General features: G+C 49.5%; 1 protein-coding gene across 1 annotated transcript in view; it reads left to right on the forward strand.

The window, feature by feature from the left end:
- The window catches only part of robo3 (roundabout, axon guidance receptor, homolog 3), a gene marked incomplete at its 3' end in the record, with an annotated part of 65,886 nt that overhangs the window by 32,989 nt on the left and 15,397 nt on the right, over positions 1 to 17,500 (forward strand). Inside the window, 7 exon segments of the mRNA XM_080509071.1 lie at positions 121 to 278; positions 2,159 to 2,225; positions 2,228 to 2,278; positions 2,515 to 2,653; positions 3,681 to 3,808; positions 6,957 to 6,968; positions 17,026 to 17,150. Coding sequence (XP_080365197.1) covers positions 121 to 278; positions 2,159 to 2,225; positions 2,228 to 2,278; positions 2,515 to 2,653; positions 3,681 to 3,808; positions 6,957 to 6,968; positions 17,026 to 17,150 — 680 coding nt within the window.

Raw genomic sequence — 17,500 nt, forward strand, 5'->3', positions numbered from 1 at the left:
AGTCTTTGGTGAAGAGGTGCTGCGGGACCTTTGAAGTTTCCCACCAAACCCCCAGAGGTCAGAGGTCATGAGCCTTATTAGCACACGCCGGGCTAACGTGGTTCCCCGTGTTCCCCTCAGTTCTCCGGGACGACTTCCGCCAGACGCCCAGCGACGTGGTGGTGGCGGCCGGCGAGCCGGCCGTCATGGAGTGCGTCCCGCCCCGAGGCCACCCCGAGCCCACCATCTCCTGGAAGAGGAACAACGTGAAGGTCAACGACAAGGACGAGAGGATCACCGTGAGTTCTGACCGTCCTTCAGTCAGCGGGCCCGGGCGGGACCGGTTCCCCTCGTCACCGCAGCCTGGGCCAACCGCCGCAGAGCAAAACACGCTACATAGCCAAGTGCTAAATATAGCAAAACACGCTACATAGCAAAGTGCTAAATATAACAAAACACGCTACATAGCCAAGTGCTAAATATAGCCGAACACGCTACATAGCAAAGTGCTAAATATAGTAAAATACACTACATAGCAAAGTGCTAAATATAGCAAAACACGCTACATAGCAAAGTGCTAAATATAGTAAAACACGCTACATAGCAAAGTGCTAAATATAGCAAAACACGCTATATAGCAAAGTGCTAAATATAGCAAAACCAGCTACATAGCAAGGTGCTAAATATAGCAAAACACGCTACATAGCAAAGTGCTAAATATAGCAAAACACGCTACATAGCAAAGTGCTAAATATAGCAAAACATGCTACATAGCAAAGTGCTAAATATAGCAAAACAGGCTACATAGCAAAGTGCTAAATATAGCAAAGTGTTAAATATAGTAAAACACGCTACATAGCAAAGTGCTAAATATAGCAAAACACTTACCAGTTCGTACTGGAACATACCAGTTCGTACTGGAACATACCAGTTCGTACTGGAACTTACCAGATTCACTCACGAATGGCCACAGTGCAGCATGACAACCCTGTAATTTGACATCAGCTTCATCACCCTCTGCAGCGATCACATTTCTAACCAGTATCTTCAGTCTCCCCTCAAACTGATCAGCATCAGTATTGATCAAAGCTTTGATCTTTGTTGATTATTGATGATTACTGATGATTGAAAAGCAACTCCACTATTGATTGTTGCTTAATTGAATCCCTCAGGAAAAAAAACCCTGCAGATATGTCACACACACACACACACACACACACACACACACACACACACACACACACACACACACACACACACACACACACACACACACACACACACACACACACACACACACACCTGGGGATGTGAGATAATGTGAGAAGTGACACACTGAAAATGATTGAGTGGGTCTAACATGCTCTGATATTGTTCCATTTTGTCCTCTTCCTCCTCCTATTCCTCCTCTTCCTCTTCCTCTTCCTCCTATTCCTCTTCCTCCTCCTCCTATTCCTCCTCTTCCTCTTCCTCCTCCTATTCCTCCTCTTCCTCTTCCTCCTCCTCTTCCTCTTCCTATTCCTCCTATTCCTCCTCCACCTCCTATTCCTCCTCCTCCTCTTCCTCTTCCTCTTCCTCTTCCTCTTCCGCCTCTTCCTCCTCCTCTTCCTCTTCCTCTTCCGCCTCTTCCTACTCTTCCTCCTCCTCCTCTTCCTCTTCCTCTTCCTCTTACGCCTCTTCCTACTCTTCCTCCTCCTCCTCTTCCTCTTCCTCTTCCTCTACGCCTCCTCCTCTTCCTCTTCCTCTTCCTCCTATTCCTCTTCCTCCTCCTCCTATTCCTCCTCTTCCTCTTCCTCCTCCTATTCCTCCTCTTCCTCTTCCTCCTCCTCTTCCTCTTCCTATTCCTCCTATTCCTCCACCTCCTCCACCTCCTATTCCTCCTCCTCCTCTTCCTCTTCCTCTTCCTCTTACGCCTCTTCCTCCTCCTCTTCCTCTTACGCCTCTTCCTACTCTTCCTCCTCTTCCTCTTCCTCTTCCTCTTACGCCTCTTCCTACTCTTCCTCCTCCTCCTCCTCCTCTTCCTCTTCCTCTTCCTCTTACGCCTCCTCCTCTTCCTCTTCCTCTTACGCCTCTTCCTCCTTCTCCTCTTCCTCTTCCTCTTCCTCTTCCTCTTCCTCTTCCTCTTCCTCTTCCTCTTCCTCTTCCTCTTCCTCCTCCTCCTCCTCCTCCTCCTCCTCAGATCCGTGGAGGGAAGCTGATGATCTCCACCACCAGGAAAAGCGATGCTGGGATGTACGTGTGCGTTGGACCAACATGGTGGGGGAGAAGGACAGCGACCCTGCAGAGCTGGTGGTGTTTGGTGAGTCCTGGTCCTGGTCCTGGTCCTGGTCCTGGTGCTGGTCTTCAACCCGCTGATTAAAGTAAAGCATTGCTGCTTTGTGATTGGCCGCCTGGTCCAGGGTGACTTGTGCAGGTGTTCCTAATGTTGTGGCTCACGAGTCCGTTCACCTCCCCCGCCCCTCATCTCCTGTTACACTGCTTTTAAAGGTTTTCTCCACGTACGAGTGTCAGAAGGTTCTACCGTTTCCCCCGCAGAGCGCCCGGCGTTCACCAGGCAGCCGGTGAACCAGGTGGTTCTGGCCGACGACACGGTGGACTTCTACTGCGAGGTCCACGGAGACCCGCCGCCCACCGTCCGCTGGCGGAGGGAGGAGGGGGAGCTGCCCCGGGGCAGGTGAGGCCCAGGGGGGTCGCCTTGTCTCAGGCCACGGCTGGGAACTTCCCACCTGGGAAGTTACGTCCCGTTTCTCCCACCTGGCAAATTACCATTGGAACGTCCCATTTCCCACCTGGGAAAATTACATCCCATTTCCCACCTGGGAAAATTACATCCCATTTCCCACCTGGTAAATAAATATTAGTAACGTCACGTTTCCCACCTGGCAAATTACTATTGGAAAGTCTCATTTCTCCCACCTGGTAAATTACATCCCATTTCCCACTTGGCAAATTACTATTGGAAAGTCACATTTCCCACCTGGCAAATTATGTTCCATTTCCCACCAGGGACATTCCGTCCCATTTCCCACCTGGAAAATTACCATTTGAACGTCCCATTTCCCACCTGGGAAAACTACATCCCATTTTCCACCTGGTAAATAAATATTGGTCACGTCCCGTTTCCCACTTGGGAAATAACCATTGGAAACATTCCATTTCCCACCTGGGAAATTACATCCCATTTTCCACCTGGTAAATTACTTCTCATTTCCCACCTGGAAAATTACCATTTGAACGTCCCATTTCCCACCTGGGAAAACTACATCCCATTTTCCACCTGGTAAATAAATATTGGTCACGTCCCGTTTCCCACTTGGGAAATAACCATTGGAAACATTCCATTTCCCACCTGGGAAATTACATCCCATTTCCCACCTGGAAATTTAGCACCAGGAACATCACTTTAGCTACTTGGGGCTGTTGGTTATTTTCCATTTCCCATCCCATCCCAGGGATCCGGAACTCCTCCATCTCTCACCCGTTCCTATTTCCCACTTCCCACTTCCCAGGTCCTCATAAACTTCCCAGAGACAAACTGTAACTCATGTGGAACAGTGTCCGATCGGAGCCAGCCGAGCTCTTGGCTCCTGGTTCCGGAGGCTTCCGGCTGTAACGACGCTCAGAAGCCAACATGTTGAATGTCTGCTGACGTTCTGCCTCTGAAGGTTCTGCCTCTGAAGGTTCTCCTCCTGTGGTTCCAGGTTCGAGATCCGCAGCGACAACAGCCTGCGTCTGAGCCAGGTGAGGGCAGAGGACGAGGGCTCCTACACCTGCGTGTCCGAGAACAGCGTGGGCAAAGCCGAGGCGTCCGGCGTCCTGCAGGTCCACGGTAAATACTGGAACTACTGCGGAACGGTCCGGAGTTCTGCTTGGCCGAATACATTTAGTGTGTTTAAGAACTAAAACATCGTATTTATCAAGTCGTACAAACGTCAGGAAGTCGTCAGAGTTCATAAATCCCACGTTTCCATTGGCACTTTCAGCCACGCCTCCAATTTACCATATATAGTAACAACACGCCTCCAATTTACTATATATAGTAACAACACGCCTCCAATTTACTATGTATGTAACAACACGCCTCCAATTTACTATATATGTAACAACACGCCTCCAATTTACCATATATAGTAACAACACGCCTCCAATTTACTATATATGTAACAACACGCCTCCAATTTACTATATATGTAACAACACGCCTCCAATTTACTATGTATGGTAACAACACGCCTCCAATTTACTATATATAGTAACAACACGCCTCCAATTTACTATATATGTAACAACACGCCTCCAATTTACCATATATAGTAACAACACGCCTCCAATTTACTATATATGTAACTACACGCCTCCAATTTACCATATATAGTTACAACACGCCTCAAATTTACTATATATGGTAACAGTTTTCCTCTGAAAACTCCTTATTGATTAGGTCAGTGGTGAGATCAGCTCTTTATTGATCCGGTCGGTGGTGAGATCAGCTCTTTATTGATCCGGTCGGTGGTGAGATCAGCTCTTTATTGATCCGGTCGGTGGTGAGATCAGCTCTTTATTGATCCGGTCAGTGGTGATATCAGCTCTTTATTGATCCGGTCGGTGGTGAGATCAGCTCTTTATTGATCCGGTCGGTGGTGATATCAGCTCTTTATTGATCCGGTCGGTGGTGATATCAGCTCTTGCTGCGCCGCCGCTCTTCTTCCTCCCGATGGCTGATTTTTATTCCAGAATGAGATCAAGTTCTCACCAAATGTCCAAAATGTTTGTCTGAGTTGGAACGTGTGTGATCAGAAGTGAGAGGAAGTGAAGCGAGCAGACAGACGCTGTGGAGACCGATAACGTGAGGAATGAAGTTTCCTTTCAAGCCTCGTCGTCTCTGGAGAACAACACAGATCAGAACAACACAGATCAGAACGCCGTCAAATTAACGGAGAATGAAGTCGGTCGCTTGAAGAGACGCTGGAGATGATGAAAGAGAATATCTGAGTGTCTACGAGTCAGTCTGCACAGCCAGAGAACAGTCAGAACCAGAGGACAGTCAGAGCCAGAGAACAGTCAGAACCAGAGGACAGGCAGAACCAGAGGACAGTCAGAGAACAGTCAGAACCAGAGAACAGTCAGAACCAGAGGACAGTCAGAGAACAGTCAGAACCAGAGAACAGTCAGAACCACAGAACAGTCAGAGAACAGTCAGAACCAGAGAACAGTCAGAACCAGAAGACAGTCAGAGAACAGTCAGAACCGGAGAACAGTCAGAACCAGAGAACACTCAGTACTGGAAAACAGTCAGAAATAGAGAACAGTCAGAACCAGAGAACAGGCAGAACCAGAGGACAGTCAGAGAACAGTCAAAACCAGAGAACAGTCAGAACCAGAAGACAGTCAGAGAACAGTCAGAACCGGAGAACAGTCAGAACCAGAGAACAGTCAGAACCAGAAGACAGTCAGAACCAGAGAACAGTCAGGACCAGAGGACAGTCAGAACCAGAGAACAGCCAGAACCAGAGAACAGTCAGAACCAGAGGACAGTCAGAACCAGAAGACAGTCAGAACCAGAGAACAGCCAGAACCAGAGAACAGGCAGAGGACAGTCAGAACCAGAGAACAGTCAGAACCAGAGAACAGCCAGAACCAGAGGACAGTCAGAACCAGAGAACAGTCAGAACCAGAAGACAGTCAGAACCAGAGGACAGCCAGAACCAGAGGACAGTCAGAACCAGAGAACAGCCAGAACCAGAGAACAGGCAGAGGACAGTCAGAACCAGAGAACAGTCAGAACCAGAAGACAGTCAGAACCAGAGAACAGCCAGAACCAGAGAACAGCCAGAACCAGAGGACAGTCAGAGAACAGTCAGAACCAGAGGACAGTCAGAACCAGTGGACAGTCAGAACCAGAGGACAGTCAGAGAACAGTCAGAACCAGAAGACAGTCAGAGAACAGTCAGAACCGGAGAACAGTCAGAACCAGAGAACAGTCAGGACCAGAGGACAGTCAGAACCAGAGAACAGCCAGAACCAGAGAACAGTCAGAACCAGAGGACAGTCAGAACCAGAGAACAGTCAGAACCAGAAGACAGTCAGAACCAGAGAACAGCCAGAACCAGAGAACAGGCAGAGGACAGTCAGAACCAGAGAACAGTCAGAACCAGAGAACAGCCAGAACCAGAGGACAGTCAGAACCAGAGAACAGTCAGAACCAGAAGACAGTCAGAACCAGAGGACAGCCAGAACCAGAGGACAGTCAGAACCAGAGAACAGCCAGAACCAGAGAACAGGCAGAGGACAGTCAGAACCAGAGAACAGTCAGAACCAGAGAACAGCCAGAACCAGAGGACAGCCAGAACCAGAGGACAGTCAGAGAACAGTCAGAACCAGAGGACAGTCAGAACCAGTGGACAGTCAGAACCAGAGGACAGTCAAAACCAGAGGACAGTCAAAACCAGAGGACAGCCAGAACCAGAGGACAGTCAGAACCAGAGGACAGTCAGAACCAGAGGACAGGCAGAACCAGACCTCGTCCCCCTCGGTGTCTCAGGATCCGTCTGTTTCTACACAAACTGGTTCACGATTCAGCTTCACTCAGTTGAATGTTGATTTTTCGCTCTGAACATTATCGACGCTTCTGACTGAAATGATACCAATGGACTGAGAACCGGGAGAACCGGAGAACCGGTCAGAGAAACGACTGTCAGAAATAGACGTGATTCAATCAGTGCTCAGTTTTCACACTCAGGATGTTTTTAAATTAGACTCCATGACGCCGTGTTTCAACCCTTTAACATCTTATTTCATTCACTGCTGGTGTTCACTGTTCCCCTCATCATCATCATCATCATCATCATCATCATCATCATCATCATCATCATCAGATGTTTTTTTCCAGTATGAGTATTTATCACCAGCTCTTCATCCTCTCACTCCTCTTCTTCATCTTTTTTCTTTCCTGCTCATTTCTGCATCCTCCATCGCAGCGGGTCCATCCTGTAAGTACTGCACTCCATCTGTGTGTGTGTGTGTGTGTGTGTGTGTGTGTGTGTGTGTGTGTGTGTGTGTGTGTGTGTGTGTGTGTGTGTGTGTGTGTGTGTGTGTGTGTGTGTGTGTGTGTGTGTGTGTGTGTGTGTGTGTGTGTGTGTGTGTGTGTGTGTGTGTGTGTGTGCGCTCCACCCGTACCTCCCTGCCAATTAGCAGCTGAGAGTCACTCAGTGTTTAAGTACCTGCAGAAATACGAGTCGTCGCTTTTAATTCTCATCATTTTGATCATTATGCAGAAAAAAAGCTCCAATTAAAACCAGATGTGTCTCATGAAGTCAGTCACACACACACACACACACACACACACACACACACACACACACACACACACACACACACACACACACACACACACACACAGTCACCGAAAACGACTGTCGAAATGGAGATTTGTAAAAACTCTGTCTTTGCGTTTGTATGTAGACGAGTTTAACATGAACGATGCAGCAGATTCGTCATCAGTGTCGCGTTTCCTCACGATTCTGATTGGCTGGCGGGACTTGACGCTTGTCGTCACACTGCCCCCTGCAGGTTTAGCCTGTTACTGGATTATTGTTACACTGCCCCCTGGAGGTTTAGCCTGTTACTTGATTAAAGTCGTCACACTGCCCCCTGCAGGTTTAGCCTGTTACTGGATTAAAGTCGTTACACTGCCCCCTGCAGGTTTAGCCTGTTACTGGATTAAAGTCGTCACACTGCCCCCTGCAGGTTTAGCCTGTTACTGGATTAAAGTCGTTACACTGCCCCCTGCAGGTTTAGCCTGTTACTGGATTAAAGTCGTTACACTGCCCCCTGCAGGTTTAGCCTGTTACTGGATTAAAGTCGTCATACTGCCCCCTGCAGGTTTAGCCTGTTACTGGATTAAAGTCGTCACGCTGCCCCCTGCAGGTTTAGCCTGTTACTGGATTAAAGTCGTTACACTGCCCCCTGCAGGTTTAGCCTGTTACTGGATTAAAGTTGTCACACTGCCCCCTGCAGGTTTAGCCTGTTACTTGATTAAAGTCGTTACACTGCCCCCTGCAGGTTTAGCCTGTTACTGGATTAAAGTCGTTACACTGCCCCCTGCAGGTTTAGCCTGTTACTTGATTAAAGGTTACACTGCCCCCTGGAGGTTTAGCCTGTTACTGGATTAAAGTTGTCACACTGCCCCCTGCAGGTTTAGCCTGTTACTGGATTAAAGTTGTCACACTGCCCCCTGCAGGTTTAGCCTGTTACTGGATTAAAGTTGTCACACTGCCCCCTGCAGGTTTAGCCTGTTACTTGATTAAAGTCGTTACACTGCCCCCTGCAGGTTTAGCCTGTTACTGGATTAAAGTTGTCACACTGCCCCCTGCAGGTTTAGCCTGTTACTGGATTAAAGTCGTCATACTGCCCCCTGCTGGTTTAGCCTGTTACTGGATTAAAGTCGTCACACTGCCCCCTGGAGGTTTAGCCTGTTACTGGATTAAAGTCGTCACACTGCCCCCTGCTGGTTTAGCCTGTTACTGGATTAAAGTCGTCACACTGCCCCCTGGAGGTTTAGCCTGTTACTGGATTAAAGTCATTACACCGCCCCCTGGAGGTCTAGTCTGTTACTGGATTAAAGTCGTCACACTGCCCCCTGGAGGTTTAGCGTGTTACTGGATTAAAGTCGTCACACTGCCCCCTGCAGGTTTAGCCTGTTACTGGATTAAAGTCGTCACACTGCCCCCTGGAGGTTTAGCCTGTTACTGGATTAAAGTCGTCACACTGCCCCCTGGAGGTTTAGCCTGTTACTGGATTAAAGTCGTCACACTGCCCCCTGGAGGTTTAGCCTGTTACTGGATTAAAGTCGTCACACTGCCCCCTGCAGGTTTGATCTGTTACTGGATTAAAGTCGTCACACTGCCCCCTGAAGGTTTAGCCTGTTACTGGATTAAAGTCGTCACACTGCCCCCTGCAGGTTTAGCCTGTTACTGGATTAAAGTCGTCACGCTGCCCCCTGCAGGTTTAGCCTGTTACTGGATTAAAGTCGTTACACTGCCCCCTGCAGGTTTAGCCTGTTACTGGATTAAAGTTGTCACACTGCCCCCTGCAGGTTTAGCCTGTTACTTGATTAAAGTCGTTACACTGCCCCCTGCAGGTTTAGCCTGTTACTGGATTAAAGTCGTTACACTGCCCCCTGCAGGTTTAGCCTGTTACTTGATTAAAGTCGTTACACTGCCCCCTGCAGGTTTAGCCTGTTACTGGATTAAAGTCGTCATACTGCCCCCTGCTGGTTTAGCCTGTTACTGGATTAAAGTCGTCACACTGCCCCCTGGAGGTTTAGCCTGTTACTGGATTAAAGTCGTCACACTGCCCCCTGCTGGTTTAGCCTGTTACTGGATTAAAGTCGTCACACTGCCCCCTGGAGGTTTAGCCTGTTACTGGATTAAAGTCATTACACCGCCCCCTGGAGGTCTAGTCTGTTACTGGATTAAAGTCGTCACACTGCCCCCTGGAGGTTTAGCGTGTTACTGGATTAAAGTCGTCACACTGCCCCCTGCAGGTTTAGCCTGTTACTGGATTAAAGTCGTCACACTGCCCCCTGGAGGTTTAGCCTGTTACTGGATTAAAGTCGTCACACTGCCCCCTGGAGGTTTAGCCTGTTACTGGATTAAAGTCGTCACACTGCCCCCTGGAGGTTTAGCCTGTTACTGGATTAAAGTCGTCACACTGCCCCCTGCAGGTTTGATCTGTTACTGGATTAAAGTCGTCACACTGCCCCCTGAAGGTTTAGCCTGTTACTGGATTAAAGTCGTCACACTGCCCCCTGGAGGTTTGATCTGTTACTGGATTAAAGTCGTTACACTGCCCCCTGGAGGTTTAGCCTGTTACTGGATTAAAGTCGTCACGCTGCCCCCTGGAGGTTTAGTCTGTTACTGGATTAAAGTCGTTACACTGCCCCCTGGAGGTTTAGCCTGTTACTTGATTAAAGTCATTACACCGCCCCCTGGAGGTTTGATCTGTTACTGGATTAAAGTCGTTACACTGCCCCCTGCAGGTTTAGCCTGTTACTGGATTAAAGTCGTCACACTGCCCCCTGCTGGTTCCTGCAGCTCTTCTCCAGTTCCCCTAAAAGCCGATTATTTTCCGCACAGGCTTCTGTGAATGTCGCCAATCTCACATCTCACACTAAACAGCGAAGCCGCAGTTTTCAGCGACACGGCGCCCGTTGAGCAGGACGTGGGATGTTTGTGAGAACACGCGGCGGCGCTTTAAAGGTCGGCGTGGTTATTCACGTATCGTGTTTTTTCCCGCTCGCGGTTGCCTCGCGGCAGCGTGGGCGGACCGGCAGCAGGGTGAAAAAACACTTTTTAAGCTCCGACACCCACCGGCGGAGGCCGCGGCTGGATTCCTGCCCGTCAGAGGAGGCGAAGCCGATTCCCTCCTGGCGCCGCGCGGCGAGGAATTAACTCGCCTGAACGGCGACGGTCGTGAGCCTGAGGCTGTTTGTTTACCGCTTCATGATGGAGACGTATGTCCCACCGTGGACTCTGTCTCCCAGACGTCCTCCGGGGTGTCTCCAGGTGCAGACGGTCTCTCCAGGTGCAGAGTGCCAGGGTCCTTCAGGGGCCCGGTGTTCACGTGACGAACGGGTTGGAAAGTGTTGGAGGACGAGAACGACTCAGTTCTGGTGAAACGTCAGACTTCCTGTTACACGTCCATCATTTCTTTATACGGCAGGATCCAGTTCACACTTTACTGCACTTTAGATCCACCAGGGAACTTCAAACGTGTGTTTGGACCACCGGTGAAAATTATTATGTTATGTAGAGGGTATATAGTAATATGTCTTGTTGTGTAGTAATATGTCTTGTTGTGTAGAGTGTATATTGTAATATGTCTTGTTATGTAGTGTGTATATAGTAATATGTCTTGTTGTGTAGAGTGTATATAGTAATATGTCTTGTTATGTAGTGTGTATATAGTAATATGTCTTGTTATGTAGTAATATGTCTTGTTGTGTAGAGTGTATATAGTAATATGTCTTGTTATGTAGTAATATGTATTGTTATGTAGTGGGTATATAGTAATATGTCTTGTTATGTAGTAATATGTCTTGTTGTGTAGAGTGTATATAGTAATATGTCTTGTTATGTAGCTTGTATATAGTAATATGTAGAGGGTATATAGCAATATGTCTTCTTATGTAGTGTGTATATAGTAATATGTCTTGTTATGTAGTAATATGTCTTGTTATGTAGAGCGTATATATCAGTATTCCAGACTCAGGCCTTCACTGCTGCAGTTTGTAGTAAATTGCTGCGGTGCGTTCAATGACCTCCAGGAAAAGTCTAGAAAATTGCTTAGACAATAAATCTGCAACAAAACGTCTTTATCTTCTCCTTTAGTCATCGTAGGTTGATAAAACCGCTATTAAATAAACAACTATATTTTTGTTAAGTGCAGCTCGCTACAGATGCTGCTAGCTAGCTAGCTGGAGAGTGACTCTCTGACGAGCCAATCAGAGGGCTTGAATACAGTGATGTCACACGAGGCCTTCTAGAAGGCTCCGCCTCCCAAATATCGGAATGTGATTGGTTGAAGCCGCACCGTGACGACACTAGTTTCACACTGCAGACGCCTGCAGAGCTGAAAGTGAAGGCCTCAGGCAGGTTTCTCTACCCGGCAACAGGTGATGCTGGAATGTGATTGGTTCAAAGCTTTGATATGGCAGAACGTATTTGGAGAAGCTGTGAGGAGAAGCAAACAGACCATTTGGAATTATTTAGTAAATATTCATGGACATAATATAACCAACATGTGTGGTTCAGATTGTTTTTTCTTCGTCTGCAGAGAAGCTTTGAAGGTCCTGACGGTCTGTAGTACGACGTCTGTAGTACGATGTCTGTAGTACGACGTCTGTAGTACGACGTCTGTACATGTGGTGTTCAGATTTCAGAACTCAGACTTCTTGATCTGAAAAACTTCGTATGGAAATAAGAAGAAATAAAAAAAAAAGACAAGACGTCAGATAATGTGGAGATTCCGACATGTTCCAGGAGATTTAGAACACGACTGAATAAAAGAGCATTACTGGAAGTGGGTCACATCACTTCTCCCCCCCCCCCCCCCCCCCCCCCCCCCCAGGGGGTCCAGATTGACCCTGAGAGGAACTAAAACCTCATCCGGTCCAGATTGAGATTAATCAGAGACAAATGTTTTCTAAACCTCCAGCGGTTGTTCCGAGGCCGACGCCCACACCTCGCCGTTGATCTCCCGTCAATCCTCTAATCCCACACTGATTGAACTCGGCGGCGTCTCACTCGACTCTTGACTTCCTGCTTGCAGGCCTGAAGCAAGGCAGCGGGAAGGGAAAGCGGGGACTTTAACTTGAACGACGCGCAGGCGGGGTGGGGAAAAAAAAGACGTGATTTGTTTTAACGCGCCGTGAAGTGAGGCGTTGAAGCTGTTCTACCGAGGTTCTGTCATTCTGTCTGTTCGTCGCTGAGGTCTGTAGTTTGAATCCTGCTGTAGATTAGACATAAACTCAGCTCCTTCATCATCATCATTAGAATCATCATTCCACATTGTTGTCGTTGTCATCATAATCGTGTGTGTGTGTGTGTGTGTGTATGTGTGTGTGTGTGTGTGTGTGTGTGTGTGTGTGTGTGTGTGTGTGTGTGTGTGTGTGTGTGTGTGTGTGTGTGTGTGTGTGTGAGACATTGAAAGGCGGAGGCAGCAGCAGAGTGTGTGTTTGCTCTGAAGCACACACACCAGCGTGTGACTGTGACAGCTGCCTGTCACATCCAGGCCCCTTGAGCAGCTCTCCTTCTGGGGGGTGGGGGTGGGGGGGGGTATTCCCTATCATCCATCATCCATCAAGATGGGGTGGAGGGGTGGTAGGGAGGAGGGTGGTGTTAACACTTTGTCTGCGATGTGATTGAAAAGCACGAGTGTTCATATGACGGCGCTATGATCTGTCTGAGTGGGTCTGACGTGACGGAGCGTCTGTACCGGCCGGGGGGCGGAGCTTCTACTGACGGTGCTCACTCTGTAGAGCTTCTACTGACGGTGCTCACTCTATAGAGCTTCTACTGACGGTGCTCACTCTATAGAGCTTCTACTGACGGTGCTCACTCTATAGAGCTTCTACTGACGGTGTTCACTCTATAGAGCTTCTACTGACGGTGTTCCCTCTATAGAGCTTCTACTGACGGGGTTCACTCTATAGAGCTTCTACTGACGGTGTTCCCTCTATAGAGCTTCGACTGACGGTGCTCACTCTATAGAGCTTCTACTGACGGTGTTCACTCTATAGAGCTTCTACTGACGGTGTTCCCTCTATAGAGCTTCGACTGACGGTGCTCACTCTATAGAGCTTCTACTGACGGTGTTCACTCTATACGAGCTTCTACTGACGGTGTTCCCTCTATAGAGCTTCGAATGACGGTGCTCACTCTATAGAGCTTCTACTGACGGTGTTCACTCTATAGAGCTTCTACTGACGGTGTTCACTCTATAGAGCTTCTACTGACGGTGTTCACTCTATAGAGCTTCTACTGACGGTGTTCGCTCTATAGAGCTTCTACTGACGGTGTTTCACTCTATAGAGCTTCTACTGACGGTGTTCACTCTATAGAGCTTCTACTGACGGTGTTCACTCTATAGAGCTTCTACTGACGGTGCTCACTCTATAGAGCTTCTACTGACGGTGTTCACTCTATAGAGCTTCTACTGACGGTGTTCACTCTATAGAGCTTCTACTGACGGTGTTCACTCTATAGAGCTTCGAATGACGGGGGTTCACTCTATAGAGCTGAACTAGAACTGTGACCAAATGTCCCTCCAACGGCTGCTGTGATGTCATCACTTCTCCTGGTCATAATGTTGTGGCTGATCAGTGCGTTGTCAGTGTCCCTCAGTGTCCCTCAGTGTCCCTCAGTGTTCCTCAGTGTCCCTCAGTGTCCCTCAGTGTTCCTCAGTGTCCCTCAGTGTCTCTCAGTGTCCCTCAGTGTCTCTCAGTGTCCCTCAGTGTCCCTCAGTGTCCCTCAGTGTTCCTCAGTGTCTCTCAGTGTCCCTCAGTGTCCCTCAGTGTTCCTCAGTGTCCCTCAGTGTCCCTGTGTTCCTCAGTGTTCCTCAGTGTCCCTCAGTGTTCCTCAGTGTCCCTCAGTGTCTCTCAGTGTCCCTCAGTGTCCCTCAGTGTTCCTCAGTGTCCCTCAGTGTTCCTCAGTGTCCCTCAGTGTCTCTCAGTGTCCCTCAGTGTCCCTGAGTGTTCCTCAGTGTTCCTCAGTGTTCCTCAGTGTCCCTCAGTGTTCCTCAGTGTTCCTCAGTGTCCCTCAGTGTCCCTCAGTGTCCCTCAGTGTTCCTCAGTGTCCCTCAGTGTCCCCCAGTGTTCCTCAGTGTCCCTCAGTGTCTCTCAGTGTCCCTCAGTGTCCCTCAGTGTCCTCTGCTCTCTAAATTAACTGGTATGATTGATTATATCCAATAATTCCAAACACAATCTGGACTTTCATCTCGACATAAAACCACATTTTGAGTTGAATTGTCACTAAAAGCCTTCAGGAAGCTGCGGAGACGCCCGGCGCTCTTTAAACGGTGGAGCTCTTCACGCTCTCCTCCTCCTCTCCTCCTCTCCTCCTCTCCTCCTCTCCTCCTCTCCTCCTCCTCTCTGACACCTCTTATCGGAAAAGAAGTGGAAAGTTGCAGCGGCTGTCTATTTTTTTTTGCCTTCCTCTTGGCGTGTGGGCCTCGTTCTGCAGACAGTCTCCTCATGTGAAACAATCTCCTTTGATTCTCTCTCTCTCTCTCTCTCTCTCTCTCTCTCTCTCTCTCTCTCTCTCTCTCTCTCTCTCTCTCTCTCTCCTCTCTCTCTCTCTCTCTCTCTCTCTCTCTCCGCCGTTCCTTTATTTAGACCCTCCCCAGAGTCGTGACATCAGGTTGTTTGAGACGCAGATTCGCGTCTTCGTCATCGTCGGCGTCAGTAAAGTCGGTCGACGACGACGACGACAAAACACCGCCGCCGATTCTGTTTTGTCATGTTTTGTCTTTGTCCCCGTCCCCGTCCCCGTCCACGTCCCCGTCCACGTCCCCGCGTCAGGATGCTAGTATTCCGCCGTGCCCCAGATCCGATGCTCAGTGTCGCAGCCAGTGCGCCCATTAACGCTAATTATTTATTAGCGCCTGAGGCGGCGTGCCGGCTCGCTTCCTCAAATCAAACATTGTTATTCTCCAGACGTGCAGCAAACCAGAAATTTTTTTTTTCTTTTTAAAAACGCCATTTTAATCGCCTGAGCGTTCCGAGCCGTCGCCGTATTTGGGTCAAAGTTATGGTTTGTGGTTTCCAGAGCGGGTGTGGAGTGGAAGACTGGTGGTCGAGGGCGGGGGGGGGGGGGGGGGGGGGGGCGGGGCGGGGGGGCGGGGCGGGGGGGGGCGGGGGGGGGGTGGTACCATTGGCGTGTCGGAGATACGTTACATAACAAGTGAGCCCTACGCTGCATTTCTTTAATATTTCAGGCCTTGCATCAGCCGTGACAGTGAGCTGATTGTGGGGGAGGCAGGATGGGGGTGGGTGGGGGGGGGGGGGGGGGTCTGCTTAATGACAGCGAGCAGGGTGTTGACCTCCGGGGTCAGTCGGGGCGTTGGGGACCCCGACCAGCTTCGACAAGCCCCCCCCCCAGCGCTGATATAAGGCGTGTTTGACACTTGGACGCCCCCCTGCTGTGCAGCAGAGGCCCCGGGATGGAGGCATTGTTTAGGGGATGTTGGGGGGTGTGGGGCGGTGGGGGGTGAGGTGGGGGGTGAGGGGGGGTGAACTCGCCTCCTGCAGCCGTTCTGTTTTTGTAACTAAACCATGAAACTTTTCTCTCCTTTATTTATTTATTTGTATTTCTTTCTGAGCCTCATTCAATGGAACACCCCCCCCCCCCCTCCCTCCCTCCCCCCCCCCCCGGCAACGCAGAGGAGGAATTGGGGAGGGAACTCGTGTCGGCAGAGTGGAATTGCTTTGCGTCGACAAATTGAAGCCGCGTTTGAACTCGGCGTCAGGAAAAAAGACCTCGGGTTTAAAGAGGCGGCGTTTCAGAGACGAGGGTTTTTTTTTCAGACTCGTTCGTCTCGCAGCCGATTCGCCGTTTCATCGACCGAAGCGCCGCAGGTTGATGGCAAACAAATACAGAAATGCACTTTCAAAGGAGAACTCGGGATCAGCATCTTCACGAAAATCCCTGTAATCCTCCGTGGTTGTGTCGCTGGCGGCCGGGTTAGCCACGCGGGTTAGCCACGCGGGTTTGCCACGCGGGTTAGCCACGCGGGTTAGCCACGCGGGTTAGCCACGCGGGTTAGCCACGCGCAGCGACGACATCGTTGTTTATCCGCTCTGGGAGTCGACGTCACGTCTTCCAGTAAAAGTCTCCAGTTAAAACCCCGTCTGAGACCAGCTTTGAAAAACTTTGTTTCAATTGTCCATCGTCAGATTGAGGGACATGTTGGACACGTGTTGGACACATGTTGGACATATATGGACATATGTTGGACACGTGTTGGACACATGTTGGACATGTGTTGGACACGCGTTGGATACGTGTTGGACACATGTTGGACACGTGATGGACACGTGTTGGACACGTGTTGGATATATGTTGGACATGTGTTGGACACATGTTGGACATATGTTGGACACGTGTTGGACACGTGTTGGACACGTGTTGGACATGTGTTGGACACGCGTTGGATACGTGTTGGACACGTGTTGGACAAATGTTGGACACATGTTGGACACGTGTTGGACATATGTTGGACACGTGTTGGACACATGTTGGACAGTTATAAATCAGTGAACGTCCTTTAGCATAATTAAGTGGCTCGTTGTCACTCGGGTTTATTGTTTGACGATTTTCATTCCGAAGGAAAATCGGAAAATAAAATTTGTCCCATGAAGAGAAGAAACGTGAATCACTGCAGTTTTTCAGTCGTTCTAGTGCATGTTGTTGTTGTTGTTGTTGTTGTTGTTGTTGTTGTTGTTGTGGTGGCCTCCAGCCCTCACCTGTCCCCGCTCTGTGCTTGCAGTCCCCCCCCAGATCGTGGTCCGGCCGCGGGACCAGATCGCGGCGCCGGGACGCACCGTCACCTTCCTGTGCGGCACCAAGGGGAACCCGCCTCCCGCCGTGTTCTGGCAGAAGGAAGGCAGCCAGGTGAGCTCAGCTTCCTCTGTGGCTCTTACCTGTCAAAATAAAAGACCTGCTTCATTGGACACGTCTAGAATCGTTAAGTAAAGTAAACCGTCTCCTGGAAGGAGGAGGAAGTGACGTCATGGCTGGAACAACTTCCTGTCTGGGTCACATGACGAACGCTTTCGTTTAGCTGTGGTTCATTTTGTGTTTTTTTAGTTATTTATTCTTCGTTGTGCTCGAGCAGATCGAGACCGTCTGTCCGGTGTGTAGACATATTGTGGTAGAACGTCGCTGTACCATGTAGAGGGAGGGAGGGAGGGAGGGAGGGAGGGAGGGAGGGAGGGAGGGAGGGTTCTCAGACAGGAACCCGC

Source organism: Blennius ocellaris, assembly GCF_963422515.1.
Source record: "Blennius ocellaris genome assembly, chromosome: 14".
NCBI classification, from domain to species: Eukaryota; Metazoa; Chordata; class Actinopteri; order Blenniiformes; family Blenniidae; genus Blennius; species Blennius ocellaris.